Source organism: Xiphias gladius, chromosome 16 (assembly GCF_016859285.1).
Source record: "Xiphias gladius isolate SHS-SW01 ecotype Sanya breed wild chromosome 16, ASM1685928v1, whole genome shotgun sequence".
Classification (NCBI taxonomy): domain Eukaryota; kingdom Metazoa; phylum Chordata; class Actinopteri; order Istiophoriformes; family Xiphiidae; genus Xiphias; species Xiphias gladius.
The window spans coordinates 17,744,258-17,761,905 of record NC_053415.1 but is presented as its reverse complement, the minus strand read 5'-3'; the positions used below and the strand labels follow the sequence as shown (position 1 = coordinate 17,761,905).

Here is a 17,648-nt window from a genome sequence, read left to right as displayed (position 1 = left end):
CTGGCTGGCTGTCATCAGTCTCTTACTCAAAGGTGAAATGACTTTATCCCAGACGTTAAGAAAAATGCTTGCCACTTTATTCCCCGTAGTGGACAAAAAAGGGTCCAACAATAAAGGGAACAAACACTAAATAAAATACAAAACAGATCCTCTATAAATGGAAAATATGAAAATACACTTGCCCTTATGGCTATCAAAAACATGAAGTACCGGTATGTACAGTGGAAACGATCCTAAACTACAGACAAGGAACACATTACACAAAGCTCATAACTGCGTTTTCAGTCACACGTTCAAGCTCTCAGTCACATGCACAACAACATTACTCATTTACCACACAAACGTTCTCCACCTCATCCTGAACACACTTCCCTTGGTTAGAGTTAAAGAAAAACAAAACCTTTTGACCTGCCTCAGTATAACTGGACTAAAACTGTAAAGACATCATCAAAGTTGTTAATCCACACTGATCAGGGATCAGCCTTGCATTTCTGTGCCTGATGAACGCAGCTGTGTCAAAGAAGAAGTTAATGTGATTTCCAGTCAACGGTGGAGAGCTAACTTTGCCTGTGGCTGCTCCTTCAACTCTCCTTGTCTAGTGTTGCGGTGGCCAAGGTCACTGTAGTGATGGGCTGACCGATGCCATGCATCTGCATGCGAGCCAGTTTCTTCTGTTCACACTCGGTCACCAAGTTGTTGAGCTCAGCAGCGCTGTAGCCAATCAGAGTCCTCAGGTCGCACACAAACTTGTAGACAAAGCGCTTGCCCTGCACCTTGCTGATCATGTCCCCATCGTAGTAATACCTAAATGAGAATATGAAAATGGGAATGTCTTTGTAAAAAGCCCAAATAAAATTATACAACATCACCAAAGAATATAATCAAGTTACACCAGGTCATGTTTCAATACCACCAATCTAGTACACACGTCTCAACAAGCCACACAAAGATTTCAGGGACAGTCCACCAGTTTTACGCGACTATTACTTTTATTATTACCTCATGTTGTGTACCAACAAGCCTGTGAAAAAGTGGTAGAATGTATTCTCTATGCTTGTAGGTGGTTTGTCATCAAGATCATCATCATCCTCAGAGCTTGAGATCTTTAACAGAAAGCCTGTGTTTGCAACTGGAGTTTGAAAGCTGTGGGAGTGGTGACCAAGCAGGCAGGTTGAAAGGGACATTGTAGGGTTCATTGTTTTTGGAGCTCGACCTGTATTAGGGACTAAAAGTCAGGACATCTCGGCCTCAGATGCTTTGATTTAGACCATTTTTTAATCTTGTCTCTAGCAAGTCCAATGACTTTATGGAGGTGCAATACTAAGCCACAGTACCCCTTTAAAAAAAATAAACAGAACAGCCAAACCTGAGGGCTCTGCTGAGTTTTTCGTAGTTCATAGTAGGCTTGTTCTTCCGCTGGCCCCATTTCTGAGCCACGAGTTCAGGCTGGTTGAGTTTGAACTCTCCCTCCTCGCCCACCCAGGAGATGCAGTCTCTAGCATCCTTGTCTGTCAGCAGCTCCAGCAGGAACTGCCACAGCTGGATCTGACCGTTGTTACCTGGCACCAGAGAAACAGCATTCACAGTAAAATCTTCTAAATAGTCATAAAAACGACATACACATAAAATAATCAATGCATCTGCATTAAATAAACACTACCACAACTACACAACTACTTCTTTATAAAATTTAAAAAATTGTTGGGGACCCTCCCTGAATGCTTTCAGTGCTTTCAGGCTGTCTGAAGAGTGTCTCTGAAGAAGCATGTATACTACTTACATACAAACATACAGAGTCCTTGTGAGAAATGTGTACTACCTGTGCGGTTGCCAGGTGAGCTGCGCTCCTCTCCTCCTGAAATGCGTGGAGTTCTGGGACCACGGCTCTGCTTTAGTACCTTTATGGCAGTGGGCGTGCTCACCTGAGCCGGGATTATCTGCACAGCTGGAGACATAGACGGAAAAGTTAGGGATGGACAGTCTGTCAGTTTTCAGAATGACTGCTGATGTTTTGAGCAAGCCTGCAGCTAAATATTATTTTTCATTATGGATTAATCTGCCATTTGTTTTCACAATAAATCAATTGACCCATTAATCTGTCACATCATTAAAAACAGTCAAAAATGCTCATCACAATTTTCAAGAGCACAAGCGGATTTCTTGTTTTGTCTGACCATCAATCCAAAGCCCCCCAAAAATATTCAGTTACCCACCATATGTGACAAAAAAATAACAAAAAACAAAAAAACAAAACAAAATCCTCACATTTGAGAAGCTGGAACTAGAGAATATTTGGCATATTTACTTAAAAAAATAACTGAAATGATTCATCAATTATCAATATAGTTACCTAATTTTCTTTTGATTAACTCATCAGCTCTTGTTTTGAGTCTGTCTACTGAAAATAAACAGGCTTTGTTGACTATGTTGTAAGTAGATATGCAGGAAAATGACTTTCTCCCTAAAATACTATTAGTTTTAAAAAATTTTTATTTTTTAAATCGGGTCTCTGCCCTGTTGGCGAGAAAGAGGGTTCCCTGCATCATATTCATCAGACAACGTGAGCAACGCATGACATGCCAAATCCAGTCCATAGCTGAGTGTGTCTACCGGGGCATTTTCAGGTTGAATAGTGTTAAGTATAAAACTTTTACATTTTGGCAGATTTTTCTCTAGAATACTTACGTTGATCAATAGTAACTGTGGCGTCCCCTCCAGACTGATCCTGGCTGGCCAACACATCTGAAATATATAAATGGGATGAAATGAAATGCAACTTTGTCCTTCAGTTTACCTTTGCTGACTTCTAAAGACCCGCTGCCAACCATCAGGAATGTTTGTAATCCACACACACACTCCTAAAACCTTAACAACTCCTGACTTACATTTGCGTAGGAGTTCCAGGTGACTCCAGAGTATCTCTCCATTGGGCACTTTCTGAAGGAACTCCTCTTGGCTGAAAGCGCAGAGCTCTCGACCTGGGATGTGAATGCTGCCTATTTCCATCTCGTCAATGTTAAACTCCTTCATCACCCACACAGCCCAGTGGATCACCTGGTCAGCGGTCCAGAGCAAGGGGTCTGAAGGGAGAGGGAGAAACAACCACCTTTAATCGTTACTACATCAAAAAATGTTTTCTTTCCCGACAGTAAGGTATTCTATTCAAGTGCTCCTCACCGTATGGTATGCCCAGCCGGACCTGCTCTTTGCGGTAGCCTTCGAGTGCTGCAGCCCAGCGTGTAACCTGTTCTGACGTCTCATCAGAGAGGCCAGACCTCTCCACAGCAATGAGCTGACCCTCCTCCACCAGAGCACCCTCCTCCCCTGCTGCATCTGGATCAATCACCACTTCTACTGTTTCTACCGGCTTCACAATCTCCAAAATGTTCAGCTTCTCCTCACCTGAGCAAGGGAAACCCCCCCACACACAAATGATAAAGATTTGGACATAGACAGCAATATATTACTGTATATTTGCTAATCTCTGAAATGCTCCCTATGGATTGCGTCGTGGTTTTTCGTTAGATCAGTACCTGGTTTGGTTATAATCTGCAGGCTGAGCTGCACTGTGCCATCTGTCTTTACTCCCTGATCGAAGAGGCTGTGATCTGGGTGAAGCTAAAAAGACGAACACAACAGACAGTCAAGACAGAGATGACTCAACATACTCTGCAGTTGAAGGGACGAATAGCAGTCCTACATTACAAACCGAAGCCCTGTAACCCCAGCAACAAAATTATCAAATCATAAAGAGGCCTCGATTGGCTGTCTTATGCACAATGTTACCTGAATGTCCTGCAGGCAGATCTCATATGCATCCAGTGATATTTGTATACGAGGCTCCAAAAGCTTCTTCAAATTGCCAATGGGCTCGTTGATGTCAATGTCTTGCTGAATCAAATCAGATGCAGTGATCGTCTGCTCCTCAACACTGTGGGAACAAAAGAGAGGGAAGAGAACTATAAAATGTGCAGTTACTGTATGTGCAAGAGTAGGCACTTCAAATGACCATCTTGCTTACCCTTCCTCCAGGCATGCCTGTTTCTCCCGTTCATCGATCTCGATCTCTATCATCTCCTCTGGTTCACTTTTAGACATTCTGTTTTATGCAGAGAGAGCCGAGCTGTAAGAAAGTAATAAAAGAGATGGTTAACTAATCCAGTGAAATTACTTATCGGGCCCAAAATATAAAAGAGAAAAATGATTACACTGTTAATGTTATGTTTGGATATTTTTGTTCAAAACTTAAAATAAAAATCAGTCACACCAGAAACAGTGGTTTCAAAACAACAATCTTCAAACAAAGGAAAGAAGCAAATCTTCACGTGACAAGCTAGAACCAGAGAATGTTTGGCATTTTCTGATATCTGACTTAAGCTATTAATTTACGGAATCAAAGCTGCGATGGACTAATTGATTAATCAACTAATTGTACAGCTCTAAATTTGAGTCCTGTTTCTAAGATCACATAACACTGTACAAGTATATATGGCATTGTGCGTCAAAGGGCCCTTTTAGTTTCTGTTCAACACACCACATAGGTAGTTTCACTGATACTCATATAATTATATGATAAGTTTACATACTTTTCTTATACATGTATTACATTTATTCATTGAATTAGTTATAGTACTGATTAATTCTTGCCAATCTTTTCCAAACTGTCTGCTTTTGTCTTACAGTTTTAAAGTTCTCAAGGTAAACATTTATATACATAAACACAGTGTAAATTATTCTTGAGATGTTTGGAGCTGAAACAATTAGTTATATTCAATGATCAACATAAAAGTTATCAGCAGCTATTTTGGTAATTGCTTAATGGACACTTTTCCGAGTGACATTCTTTGGTTGCCGCTTCTCTTGTGGGGATTTGCTGCTTGTTTCTCGTTTAAATCATTGTAAATTCATTACCTATAGAGGTTTGGAATGTTTGGTCAGATAAAACAAGACATTTCAATACATCACCTTGGGCGCAGAAAGGACTTCTGAAAGGAGTTTCTGACATTTTATAGGCAAAATGACTATTACTATCGCATTAAGATTAATATTATTGCAATGTCCTTTTTATCTATTGTGCCCCCTCTTAACTTAAAACAGAGACCTCTATCTGTGTATACTCAAATTCAATGTACAGTTAAGTCTACTTAATATCCATCAATCTGTAGGGCATGTAACATACTACCCTACTTGACTTGACCTACTAATATAGATTACATGAACTGGCACTATTATTATACAGAACTTTATATATTCAATACATATTAGAATTGAGATTATAGTCCCATTTTTAGTCTCTACTTTCAGTTTCCATTTTATTCCGTTAAGTTTATTTATGTTTTTGTACAGGGCTGCAATTCATGATTATTTTCATATTCAATTAAGATAGATTATTTTTCCATTGATTGTTTGGTCTATGAAACATCAAAAAACAGTGAAAAGCAGCCATCACCGTATCTTATAGCCCAAAGAGACGTCATCAGCGTCCAACCACCAGTACAAAACCCCAAATTATTCACTTTGCTGTAATGCAAGACCAAGAAAAGCAGCAAATTATCATGTCTGATGCTGTTTAATCCATTCAACATTGTACACAGACTCCATTACTCCAAAGAGAAACTTCATGAATTCTTTTCCGATGTTTCACCTCTGTGTGATAAACTTCGCTCAGCTGACGCCACTCTTTCACACTTATGCTCTCTGCTCCAAACATTTCTGGATTTATTTTTTGGTGCAATATCACACATTAGTTAATAATAAGCACTTAGAACCACAGCACATCTTTATAATATTGGACATATCTGAGAATATGGTACATTTTAATCATTCAACAAAAGTTTATCTCTTATGAATCAATTACTGCCAATAAAACTCACAATACACAACAATACACTACATCTGGTATAAAATCAGACACACTTTGAAAAAATAAACAGGAAGACTTTGTTGAAACGTGGTATCTGTTCCTCATTTCTTTGGAAAGTGATGTTAACCGTTCTTGTTAGTCCTGTACATTAAGAAAGTGGGTAGCTCAAAGGGGGTTTGGGGGGGAAGTTAAGGGATTCCCCTTTGTTGTGTCTTGTCTTGTGTAGTTTTTCCTTTCCTTCACTTGTTTGATGTTTTTTGTAAAAAAAAATATGATGTGATGCTTGTTATTATGGATATGCTTTTGCAAACTGGATGTCCTTCTTGTCTTGCCTCACAGCTATAATTAAAAAAATAAATAAATAAATACTGAAACAGCTTTTACATTTGAGAGCCAGGAACCATCAAATGGTTCATTTCATTCATCACTTATCATCATTATTATTATTATTATTGTTATTTTATTAACAACCACAAACACCACCAAAAAAAAAAACTAAAAAGAAACTTATACGAGCCTATACAGTACCAACACAAACACACAACAGTTTATCAACCGAGCCTAACAACCTAAATAAGTAACAAGGCATCAGAGGATATAAAAAAAGGAAATGCTAGATTATATTTCAATTTATACAAATTAATGTCATTATATGGAAAAAATGACTATCTCGCAGAGTAATTACAACAAACATTCTATTAATGTGTCTTACGGTTTTCTTTCAAATAGACTTCTTACCAACCCTCAGCTCCAGTAAACCTCCCCCAACTTTCCATATGTTTAACATTAATTCTCTTTGAAATACATCCTACCAAAATAAAGTAACATTTGATAATAACTCGAAATGGAATATCCATTAATATCCAAGGACAGCTTTAAAAATAATTCTTTCTCCTGACCAAATAATTGGATTAATAATTTAACTATCAATACTGTTTCTGTAACATCACCTGACACCCCAGAGAAAATCTGGGGAAAAAGGCTTCATTGCATCACATCTTTTGAACGTTTCTCCAGAAGTCACAAACAGCATGACAATACGAGAAAGAAAAAAAAAATATTCTGTAGACTAGGATTCTTTAAAACAAAAATGACACTCAACTAACTCAGCCAATCTTTAAAATTTTCCCGATATCCAAAAACGACCTTATAAATGTGTCTACTGTTTTTTTATGCAGTAAGTCAAACACTTGCTTCCATGGTATAGGACAGGGAATTCTCATTCGGAAGTCCAAGCAGCAAAAACAACTAAAAAACAACAACAAAAAAGTTTCAATAATATATCTCTATAATGATAATATGGAGATTACACAGAGTTTCCGCTTCTGCATTTAAGTTTATGGCAGTGGGAACAGTGCTCATGCTGTCCATATGAAACAGACCAGTGTAATATAACTAGCAGTAGTAATAGTTAAAGTATAAAGGCCTCTCAGCCTCGACTCCTCATTGGCCGTGTGGGACAGTTCGCTGACTGCTCCGAATGCTAACGTTAGCCAACTCGAGGGCGAGGCTTTGGCGTCTAAAGGCCAACCGGTAGGCCATTAGTCACCGAAAATAGTAACCAAACGTAGCGACATATCACACACAAATGTTCGAAAAACACATAAAACTGGGATTAATGAACCAGGCCCCACGTGTGGCTGCAACGAAGCTGGTCCGAAGTGAACCAAGTTAGCTACGATTTTGCAAGCGAATGCACCACGAGGGCGAGGCAACCCGTTACACAACGCTCGGTCCCGGCTTGCTAAACAACGGTTAAAATATCCCAAAACCGTGCTGCTCCTCATAACCTAAAAAAATCTTTATGAAAGTACACTTTAACTCTGCACGTAGAAAACTTTTAAAACGGAAATAGAATAAACGGAAACAAAACAGCATAGGGCAAATGGAAAGGAGCCGGAAATCCTGGCTAAGGTTTACAGCACTGCAAGACTTCCGAGAGCAGGCGCGATAAATACAAAGACTCGTGTTTTAGAGGACAACTAACACCGCGGACCGACTGCGATGCCGACAATACACTGAAACAACGTTCATCTAGACGTAAACTTCGACCACACAAGTATGGACTAAAACGCAGAGTTTATCGTCTCAGGGTGTGTACGCACTCGTGTGTGTTTGTGCCTGAACGGTGGTCTTCGCCGCGGCAGCTTTACTGTTAGCAACGCGGCTAGCGCTGAAGTGGTGTAACTAACTTCGTAACGTTATTTCTCCTTTCCAGATAACGACAAAGCACCAGAAGCAGTCGTGTAGGGCAGCTGCGGTACCCCTAACTTGGTCTCTGGCTTGAAGGTAGGGGGCCTCTTCCCACTGGGCTAACAAGGAATCAACAACGGCTAGTTAGCCAGTGAGCTACAAAACAGCGGGAAGAGTTCAAGTGCGACAATCACGACCACAATTTAGTACACTGTCTTTAGAACACACACGTCTTTTCTGCGAAAATATCCATACCTGTTGTTAAAATTCAGGCCTTCAGAGATGTTGGAGTATGATCAACTGTGGTAGATAAGCAGCCAAAATTCACACAGTCGGGTCCGTATCATGCAAGTTTTTTGGTGAACTACACACACACACTGAGGGGGGCGGAGACTAACCGGCAAGACTAAAGTGAAAACTTGCCAGAAAAACACACAGGTTTCTACGAGACCTGTCTTAATTTCAGCGTGCACTCGATTTTTAATCATCGTAATTTTCTTTGTACGATTGTATGTCCAGGAGGGTAACTTTGGTGTTTTAATAAAGTAGGCCAACACGGTTACACATCAGCGTAAAATGTCCCCGATTTAACTAACCGATTACCCAAACTAAAGTTAATAGATTTCACCAAAAAAAAAAAAAAAAAAAAATCCCATTAATTCCACTAAGTAACTGACGTTATGTATACACTGTCCTTCGTGAACTTGAATCTCTTGAAGTCATTGTGTTTTCCACAAGCAGTTTAGGGCAAAAGAAGACATTTATAAGGAGGACCTTTTAGCTGGGCCAACAGTTTCAATTGAACTATTTTTAATATTTGCAACAGGACGGGATTAGGGGGCTATGGGGAACATCTGATGGACAATCCTGTATGTGTTCATGTGATGACAATATTGTAATATCTCTCTTTAAATTCCCACTCTTGATTGAATTTTGTCAAATTAAGTGCACAAAAGATTCAACTTTACTAAATAAACGTATCCTGATAAAAACCAAAGGGGTCTCGTTTGTGGCTTTTATGATTAGACAAATGGTATGGCTTGGTTTTTACATGTCTCTTTTTCATATCTGTCAAAATGTTGCTCCCTTGGGTGCAATAGGATTTGTCACATTTTTAATTGACCTTAATGAAATGATATGTAAAAAGCTGGAATAATGTAAGCAGTTCAAGCAACACAGTTTGGATTTAATGAAACAATGTCTATAATCCATGCTTCAGAAGGAAAATGTTAATGCACACTCGCTTTTATTGTACAGCTCCCCAAACTACCCAGGATAAATTTAGCAATTTATTTACATTTATATACATTTATACTTGGTGGTCTTCACAATATAGGAATGGGAAATTTAACATAATAAGAACATGTAAATAGACCAGAAGGACAGTGTTCTGGTGCCATTCTTCTAAAACAGACTCTTACAGTCAATAAATAGAGGTAGCCTACATAATTTACCCTGGACAAATTCAAATGTCCACATTAAAATTTAGAATATTAACTTCTAATTTACTGCATGGTTTAACCAGCTTTTTTTAGAGGTATTTAAGAATGCTATACTGACGTTAGTCGATAGTTAGGTGTTTATTGGGAAGAGAATTCATAAATCATACATACACAAAAATGCAAGACTCTTAATTCGAAAGTCACAGCCGATACGGAAGTGACCGATATTGTTGAGTATTTCCGGTTTGCCAAAATAAAGACGGTAATTAGGAAGTATTTTAAAGTAATGGTCAAGATGAATGAGATATGTAAAAATACGTAAAGTCCAGAGTCTGCACACAAAAGACTGACAGTCAGCCAATTTGCAGTTTCTCTCTCTTATGATCTTAATGATAGCTTTAGTATAACTAGCAAAACTAGTTTCATACAGTAAATTAATTGTACAGTGTTTTCTTAAATAACTAAAATGATAGTGTAAGGATAGTACAGGCTAGTTGGAGTATTCTTACATATAATAATTGCATTAACCAGGGGTGGGAAGTAACTGAGTACATATTCTTAAGTACTTGTACTTTACTACTACTTTGTATGAATAAAGTGCGAGGACACAGTAAAGGTAAAGAGGAGTATTTTGGCACATGCACTCTGCAAACCAGTAAAACACCATTAACTATGGACTCAAAACCAGCAGAAATGTCAACAAGTACTACACCATACTATAATGTTAATTAATGTATGTCATGTATGAGCTTCACAGATATAACATTTACTGCAGAAGTAATTACTGGACAACACAAGATTTCAAAAGTGGGTCTCATAAATTGTTAAATGTTAGTATAATTTGTGCAGGTTTTGTGCAAAAAGATTTTGTCAGTACACCTTTGAGAATTATGCTTTTATTCTGAAGGAGTCGGGCGGAAGTCCGGTCACTGTTGCCGCTGGTTGAACACAGGCCAGCCAAGATGGCAGAATACTTGGCGTCCATTTTTGGGACAGAGAAAGATAAGTAAGTAGATAGCATTGATTTAGTTGATTATTATGCACTTTTTCATCTCCTTCTTGTAAAGCCTACTTGGTCCAGTGACACTGTATATATTAATATGTATTTTTTATAGTCTATAGCTGGTAACGGAACAATGGCTTTAGCTAATAGTGCTAGCACGCTAACGTCACTAAAATACCGCGCCGCCACTGTTAGCACCTGCAACATCTGTGTACTGAGCAGTGCTTAAGATGAGTTACCTTTTCTAAATTAAAATAGAATCATTTTACTAATTAAATTCGAGTAAAAGTTATATAGTATCTACTATCTACCTTTCAGTTAAGGTTAGCTAACGCTAGTTACTTTCTAAAGCCCACGCAAGTCTTTGTTCCAGTTGAAAACACACGGATAGACACTAGCCGACCAATCTCGTTAGTGGGTTATTAAAATCATAAACTGTACCTTAATCCCAACCCTTATTTTTTAATTTCGTAGGTTTAGAAAGTACACCCAAAGTAATGAGTGATACCAGGTGTTTCTCCACTACTCGAAGCACCCGGCTACGTCGTGATCTACGTACCACTTTTAAACTAGTTTTATTCCAGTGTCCCTGCCTCCTAGCATGCGTGTTTCTTCTTTCAGAGTTTTAAAAAAAATTCAACGTGATACAAAACTTTAATTAAACTTTAATTAAATCAGAAATATCATGATAAAAAGTACACAAGATTAAAAATCTGGCCAGACAGCTGGTACTTGATAGTTTACAATACCCGGTGTGATTCACACATTTTGGTTGATACCAGAAAATTGAGGTTTAATGTCCAAACCTTTAGTTTAACGAAAGCTTGAGGATAACTGACACAGGCTAGTTTTCACAGGTGAATTGTACAGTGGGCACTTTAAAGTATCACCACTGTAAAGTAGGTTTACTTTTATCTTTTATTTGTTGTTGCTGTTTAAATAACTACACTTTCAAGTACAATAATTTTGTCTAAATACATCGGTGTAAAACTGTACTCGTTTTTATTTAAATCAGAAAACAGCATGATCTGAGACTGAGTAAACAAGGTGACAAATCTGACCAGACATCTGGTACTTGACAGTTTTAAATATTTGGTGTATGCCCAGCCCTGGCAGGCATAAGTTTAAAGGGGAAAAAAAAAAGTGGAAATTTACAAGGTAACAGTCAGTGGGGTATATTACAATAGCAGTAAGATTAGACTACCTCCTGCAAGCCATATCACATCTGCAGTTTTGTCAATTCAGAGTCATCTTTGACCTGCCATTATTGACCTACATACATGGAGCTGGTTTGATTAGAATATTTATGAGGTTATTAAGTTCCTTGGAAAATGGTGTAGCTTGAAAATGAAGAGAAAATAAGCCGCAATTAGCCATAAGAGGGGAAATTTGGGTGTAATAACAAAAAAACATTTCTGTTTAATTTTAGTTAGCTCATTTACCCGGGTGTATACATCAAAATAACAAACAATGTCAGATGTTTGTTTTGTAAGCCTGCTAGACTTCAGGGAGTACCACGGCCTCAGGCTCCCATAACTCATTGCAGTCGGGCCCATAATGGAAAATTTACTTTGCACAGTTTGTTTCAGTTGTAATAGTTGAGGAAAGTTGTGTTCATAATATTAGAAGATGATTGTGTCTGTCTGGAGATAACTGGTTTGATGTTTACCTCATCTCATCTTCATCATTTTCTTTTCCCCAGGGTCAACTGCTCTTTTTATTTTAAAATTGGTGCCTGTCGACATGGAGACCGCTGTTCCAGATTACACAATAAACCAACATTCAGCCAGGTGAGATTATACCTTTCCAAAATGTAGATCATAGTTATCACTTGGTATCAATACCCAAACCTATAAAATAAAGCTATATTTTTCTGTACTACATTTTACAAACATACATACATACACACATAATAACTTTTGAGCATCTGAAAATAAGGGACTATGTATAAAAATGGCTGTAATTTCTAAACATTTAATGTGATTTTTTTTTTTTTTTTTGTTAAACCCTTTGAATTGAAGCTGAAAGTCTACACTTCAATCACAAATAAATATATATAATCTGTGTGTGTGTGTGTGTGTGTGTGTGTGTGTATATATATATATATATATATATATATATGTCTATATTGCCTTCAAACAAGACTGACACTGTACACTAATAAACACAGTCTGGTAGGAGGTTGCTCTTAGACAGAACTTAATTGTCAGTAGTTAAAGAATTGTTACAGTTAGCCTTTAATCAGTCATCACAGGATAGCAAAGGATATTTTCAGTATCTCTTTGATAGTGTCTTGCTCTGTGATTGCATTTGAAATCTGAATTGTGTACTTTACAATCTTAAGCTATTTTAATTTAGTTATTGGAATTTGACAGTTTTCCATTCTCTGTGCTATGGACGCATTTTTCTACCGAAAAAGCATTGGCGTTTGATTCCCAGCCCTAATTAATACTAATCATCCAAAAATAACCATTTTCTGTTTCAGACAATTGCCCTCCTGAACATTTACCGGAACCCTCAGAACAGTGCCCAGTCTGCTGATGGTCTGACCTGTAAGTGTTTCAACCCATGACAGGGATCTGTGACTCCAAGAAATATAATTTTCTCTGATCATAAACCCATATCAGTCCTAAGTTGACAGCAAAAGAGTTTTAAACAGCTATAACAGTGTCTAACTGCAGAGGCAATTTGTAATAATTCTCGTAGAGATTTTTATTTAAGCAATTAGTTTATTAAACATAAACCACCTACTCACCTTTCATTTCCTGACAATTAAGACACTGGGCCTCATGCAGGAACATTTTCATATTCTTATCCTAAACTTATACTTTTTTATTTGCTCTTAAGATTGTTCAAAGTTAGATTCACCGAATTCTCTAACATGCACCTGAAAATGTATGAATGCCATAGATTCTCTGAAATCACTTGTACGTGCCACTTAAACACAAATCTGTTCGTGCAAGTGGTTCTTGCAGGAGCCCCCTCAGCTAATGTCCACCACTAAATTAATTTAAGATACATATTGAAATTTTATCAAGCATCTGAGTTATAGCATAATAGTATTTATACATAAACTGTTAATTCACAGATCATGAATAGACGATCACATCATTTTACTTTTTCATGTCATTATGTCACAAGCTGTTTGCCAGATTTTGTGTAATGTTATCAGTTGATAAGATAGTACCCATGGTTAGTGAAAAATCCATTATATGACATCAGCATTTTGAGTAGTTGCAAGAAACGCCCTTAAGTTCAATTAGCTTAAAGCAGCAGTTTAATGTAGGTGATGCATACAACCAAAGTCTTACGTATCACACTGTCATTAGGGTAAAGCTAGATTGAATTTGATGAGTTAGGCACAGCTGCTGCTCCTGTTCATTTTACATGAGAGGAGTTGAAAACCTGGCATGCAGCATGAGAGGAATACAGTTGTTGAAGAGCAGACGGATGCTGCAGAGGGCAAAGTAAAATAACCATAACCTAGAAGGGGTCACACCAGAGGTCCCATGTGTATTTATTGTACAGCAAATGAATGTAAATTTTGCCCACTGAAAGCAAGTAGTAAACTAAATTTGATTTGACCACTGATCTGTCTCTAAGAGGCCAGTTTGGAGCCATCAGCACCATGTGGCACGCTTGTTGACTCAGCTTTGCAGGCCAAAGCACCACTTAAGTGACCTCATGCCAATCAACCCATTCATTCACCCACTGAAAAATAGCGAATCCTGTCCAGAATTTGTGTTTGTCTCAGTGTGTGTAACACAGAATTTGTTGCAGAAACATAAATTATCTCCATGTTAAGTTGTCATTCTTTCTTGTAACCACTAGGTGCCATCAGCGACATGGAGATGCAGGAGCACTATGATGAGTTTTTTGAGGTAACTCATAACATTCTGAAGATTGTCTCATGTTCTACCAGTCTTCCTCAAACCATGACCACACCTCTTTGCTACTGGTACATTTTCTTTAACTTCTCATGAGAAAATCAGAAAATACATGATTCATTTTGTGTTTAGATTGTGATGTGGTCATTGAATAATACATGTCAGAAAAGGCAAACAAAAGTTAAAGGTGCTGGTCCATAGTTAAAGGAATTTTTGGGAAATAGGTTGGTTCTATTTCTGTTGGACAGTTAGATGAGATGATTGATACCAGCAGCTGGTTAGCTTATCTTAGCATAAAAACTGGAAACAGGGGTAACGGCTAGCCTGGCTCTGTCCAACCAGTAACAAAATCTGCCTGCCATTGCCTCTAAAGCTCACTAATTACAACATTATATCTTGTTTGTTTGATCTCTACAAAAACCTAAGTGTAGAAACAACAATTTGCCGCTTCACAGAGTGTTGTAATTATAAAATAAGATTATTTCTTGCCTCTTAACAGTTGCCAGGTAAACAGCGGAGACTCCAGGAAGTTACTGGTCCCATCCAGGCTTGTTTACAGTGTTTGTGCTAAGCTAGGCTAATTGGCTGTTCAATATCAATAGCTTCATATTTAGTGCAAACATGAGAGTGGGAAATGTCCTTTAATGGACTGTAATTGCAGTGAAAACTCAAAGACATCACATTGCCATTCATTTTTCTCTTCCATCCTTTCAGGAGGTCTTCACAGAGATGGAAGAAAAATATGGAGAAGTGGAAGAAATGAACGTGTGTGACAACCTTGGGGACCACCTAGTAGGAAATGTGTATGTGAAGGTGAGTGTCAAGCCTAAAAGCCACATAAGTTACCATGAATGTAAAACCATTGTTTTTTAGCTTGGATCCAGAGCCAGTGACGTTTCTCTTCAGCTACGCTCTGTCTCTTGATGGTCCTTTATAGTTCCGTTACGAGGAGGACGCCGAGAAAGCCGTGATAGACCTGAATAATCGGTGGTTTAACGGACAGGCCATCCACGCTGAGCTCTCTCCTGTCACAGACTTCAGAGAAGCCTGCTGTCGCCAGTATGAAATGGGGTGAGTGCTACGAGATGGGATAGAGCTTATATAATGTATATACATTTATTTAACCAGGAAGAGGCATCATTGAGATTAAAGATCTTTTTCGGGAGTGTCCCGACCACTGATTATATTGTATCTGTGGGATGTGCCCATTCAGGTTTTGAGTCAAAACACACCACTGGAACAATGACACTTTTAAAACATAAAATGTCCCATCACTACAACTTCCCCGTGCCCGGTTGTTCACCATAAAATCACCATAAAAGGATCAGCGTTTGTAGCTGAATTCTCACTTTTGGATTTTTTTAAGCTGTATTAACATCTACTTTGTCAGTTAGCCAAACTACAAAATGTACCTGTTGACTGTTAACTGGCAGACATGTATCACGAGCCGGCGTCTGTCTGTCTGCTCTTCCAAAGATGTTTTTACGACGGACTGACTGACGGACTGACTGAAGTTAAACCATTGGTCGACCAGCCGAGTGTTGGAGTTTCCCTTTTGGGCATTGCTCTTTCAAACTGAATTACTGCAAATAGTTTCTGTTTGGTTATCAGGGGGGTGTTTAAAGCAGTGTTGCCAACTTAGTGTCTTTATCGCTACATTAACCACCTTTTCACACCCTTTAGCGACTTTTCTCGGCCAAAGTACCAAACAACAAATCTAACGAATTTCTGGACAAACCTTAGCAACTTTCCGTAGAAGAGAGTCGCCAGTATTGCCCCGTGAGGGCAGGTTGGACTCTCTCGCCACAGGCACACCTCTCTATGCGTCTCATTCAATTGACTGCACGGCAACTAACACAGTCGTGAATTAACTTCTAACTTTATCTCTTAGTGATCATTTTACAATTAAATATAGCCGAAATCATAACACAGCTGTTTTCTTTAACTTATGTGTGTGGTGATTTTGTCAGACGACGTCGCGGTGTGCAGAGCAGCAGCTTGTAAATGGATAGGAAGTGACTGCTGGTTAACATGTAGTCTTAATTGACCACGTTTCAGTCACTATTTCCTACTCGTTCCGCTGTCTGACAAGAGAAACAGAAAAACACGTATATGAGAACAGCTTTATTGGGATTTCGGCTGCATTAAATTACTTTACATGTGAGCACAGAGAGTAGGAGAGAAGCAGACAGATAAAGGGCGGTCCAGCTATATACCAGGTTTTGACCTCGTCTTGTTAAGTTGTTAACTCTCCGTGTCAAAATACAAGTTTGTCCGTTGTAGCTGCTTTGTTGACATTATTACACCTCAGATGTGAGTCTTCTGTCATGCTGTCCTATTTTAAGTTACTCTCTCTCAAAAGGGAATGCACTCGTGGTGGCTTCTGCAACTTCATGCATCTGAAGCCCATCTCACGTGAACTGAGGAGAGAGCTCTATGGGCGCCGGAGAAAGAGGTATACAAACGTATTCATTAATTTTACATTGAGCCACTTATGTAAACCTACCTGTTTAGTTGTTTTATAGCAGTCATAATCACTCCTTCTGCACCTCCACAGCCGTCATAGGTCTCGGTCTCGATCAAGAGAGAGACGATCTCGCTCAAGGGACAGAGGTCGAGGAGGTGGCCGTGACCATGAGAGACGTCGCTCCAGAGACAGAGAGCGTTCAGGACGATTCTGAACCAGAAGCCATGACTACTTGTCCTTTTCTCCCCGTATCCATCCCCAATCTTTTTTTAAGTTTGTACCCTCCCAGATCTATTCTAGGACTTGAAAGGTACCTGACAGCATTGATGAACTTGTTTTTTCTTGATTTCTGAAAATGACTTTCACCTCATTAAATTGAAAATTTTTACTTAATGTGACTGATTTGAGTCTTACTTCATATATAGCATAAATCTGGGAAAGATTGCTGTGCTTTTCTGATACTTGAGCTGCCTGCTCCTGTTTAAGTCAGATTGAATACAGTAAGAACTCAATTTACACACTGACTATTATTAGACCTAATGTGCAGTGTGTTATACAACTCATTTTACTGCTCAGAGGTCAGTGTTTCAAACAAACATTCAGATAACAAAAGTTCCTGTTTCTTGTGTCAGCCTGCCTTGTGTCAACAGTCCAGGCTGGTGGTGGTGATGTGACGGTGTGGGGAATGTTTTCTGGGCCCCTTAATACCAATCAATCATTCTCTGAGTGCCACAGTCTATTTTGAGTATTATCGCTGCCCATGTGCCTCCCTTAATGGCCAAAATTTACCATC

General features: G+C 38.6%; 2 protein-coding genes across 3 annotated transcripts; one reads left to right on the top strand and one right to left on the bottom strand.

Moving 5' to 3' along the window:
* Window positions 1-55: 55 nt before the first annotated feature.
* gabpa (GA binding protein transcription factor subunit alpha) lies at window positions 56-8,472 on the bottom strand. The gene is made up of 10 exons (XM_040148129.1): window positions 8,312-8,472; window positions 4,022-4,123; window positions 3,787-3,931; window positions 3,534-3,618; window positions 3,178-3,402; window positions 2,886-3,080; window positions 2,686-2,742; window positions 1,820-1,945; window positions 1,367-1,559; window positions 56-804 (listed from the first exon to the last, which is right to left on the bottom strand). Exons 2-10 carry the CDS (start codon window positions 4,096-4,098, stop codon window positions 582-584), a joined length of 1,326 nt encoding a protein of 441 aa, XP_040004063.1. The 5' UTR covers window positions 4,099-4,123; window positions 8,312-8,472; the 3' UTR covers window positions 56-581.
* u2af1 (U2 small nuclear RNA auxiliary factor 1) lies at window positions 7,727-17,233 on the top strand. 2 transcript variants are annotated; one of them, XM_040148131.1, is made up of 10 exons: window positions 7,727-7,922; window positions 8,082-8,152; window positions 10,406-10,504; window positions 12,204-12,291; window positions 12,987-13,053; window positions 14,333-14,382; window positions 15,103-15,201; window positions 15,326-15,459; window positions 16,751-16,843; window positions 16,946-17,233. In XM_040148131.1, the coding sequence occupies exons 3-10, from the start codon at window positions 10,461-10,463 to the stop codon at window positions 17,067-17,069; spliced, it is 699 nt and encodes a 232-aa protein (XP_040004065.1). In that variant the 5' UTR covers window positions 7,727-7,922; window positions 8,082-8,152; window positions 10,406-10,460; the 3' UTR covers window positions 17,070-17,233. The 2 variants fall into 2 exon arrangements, with proteins under 2 accessions (XP_040004065.1, XP_040004064.1); XM_040148130.1 differs by having other exon boundaries at window positions 7,727-7,956.
* The last annotated feature ends 415 nt before the right edge of the window (window positions 17,234-17,648 follow it).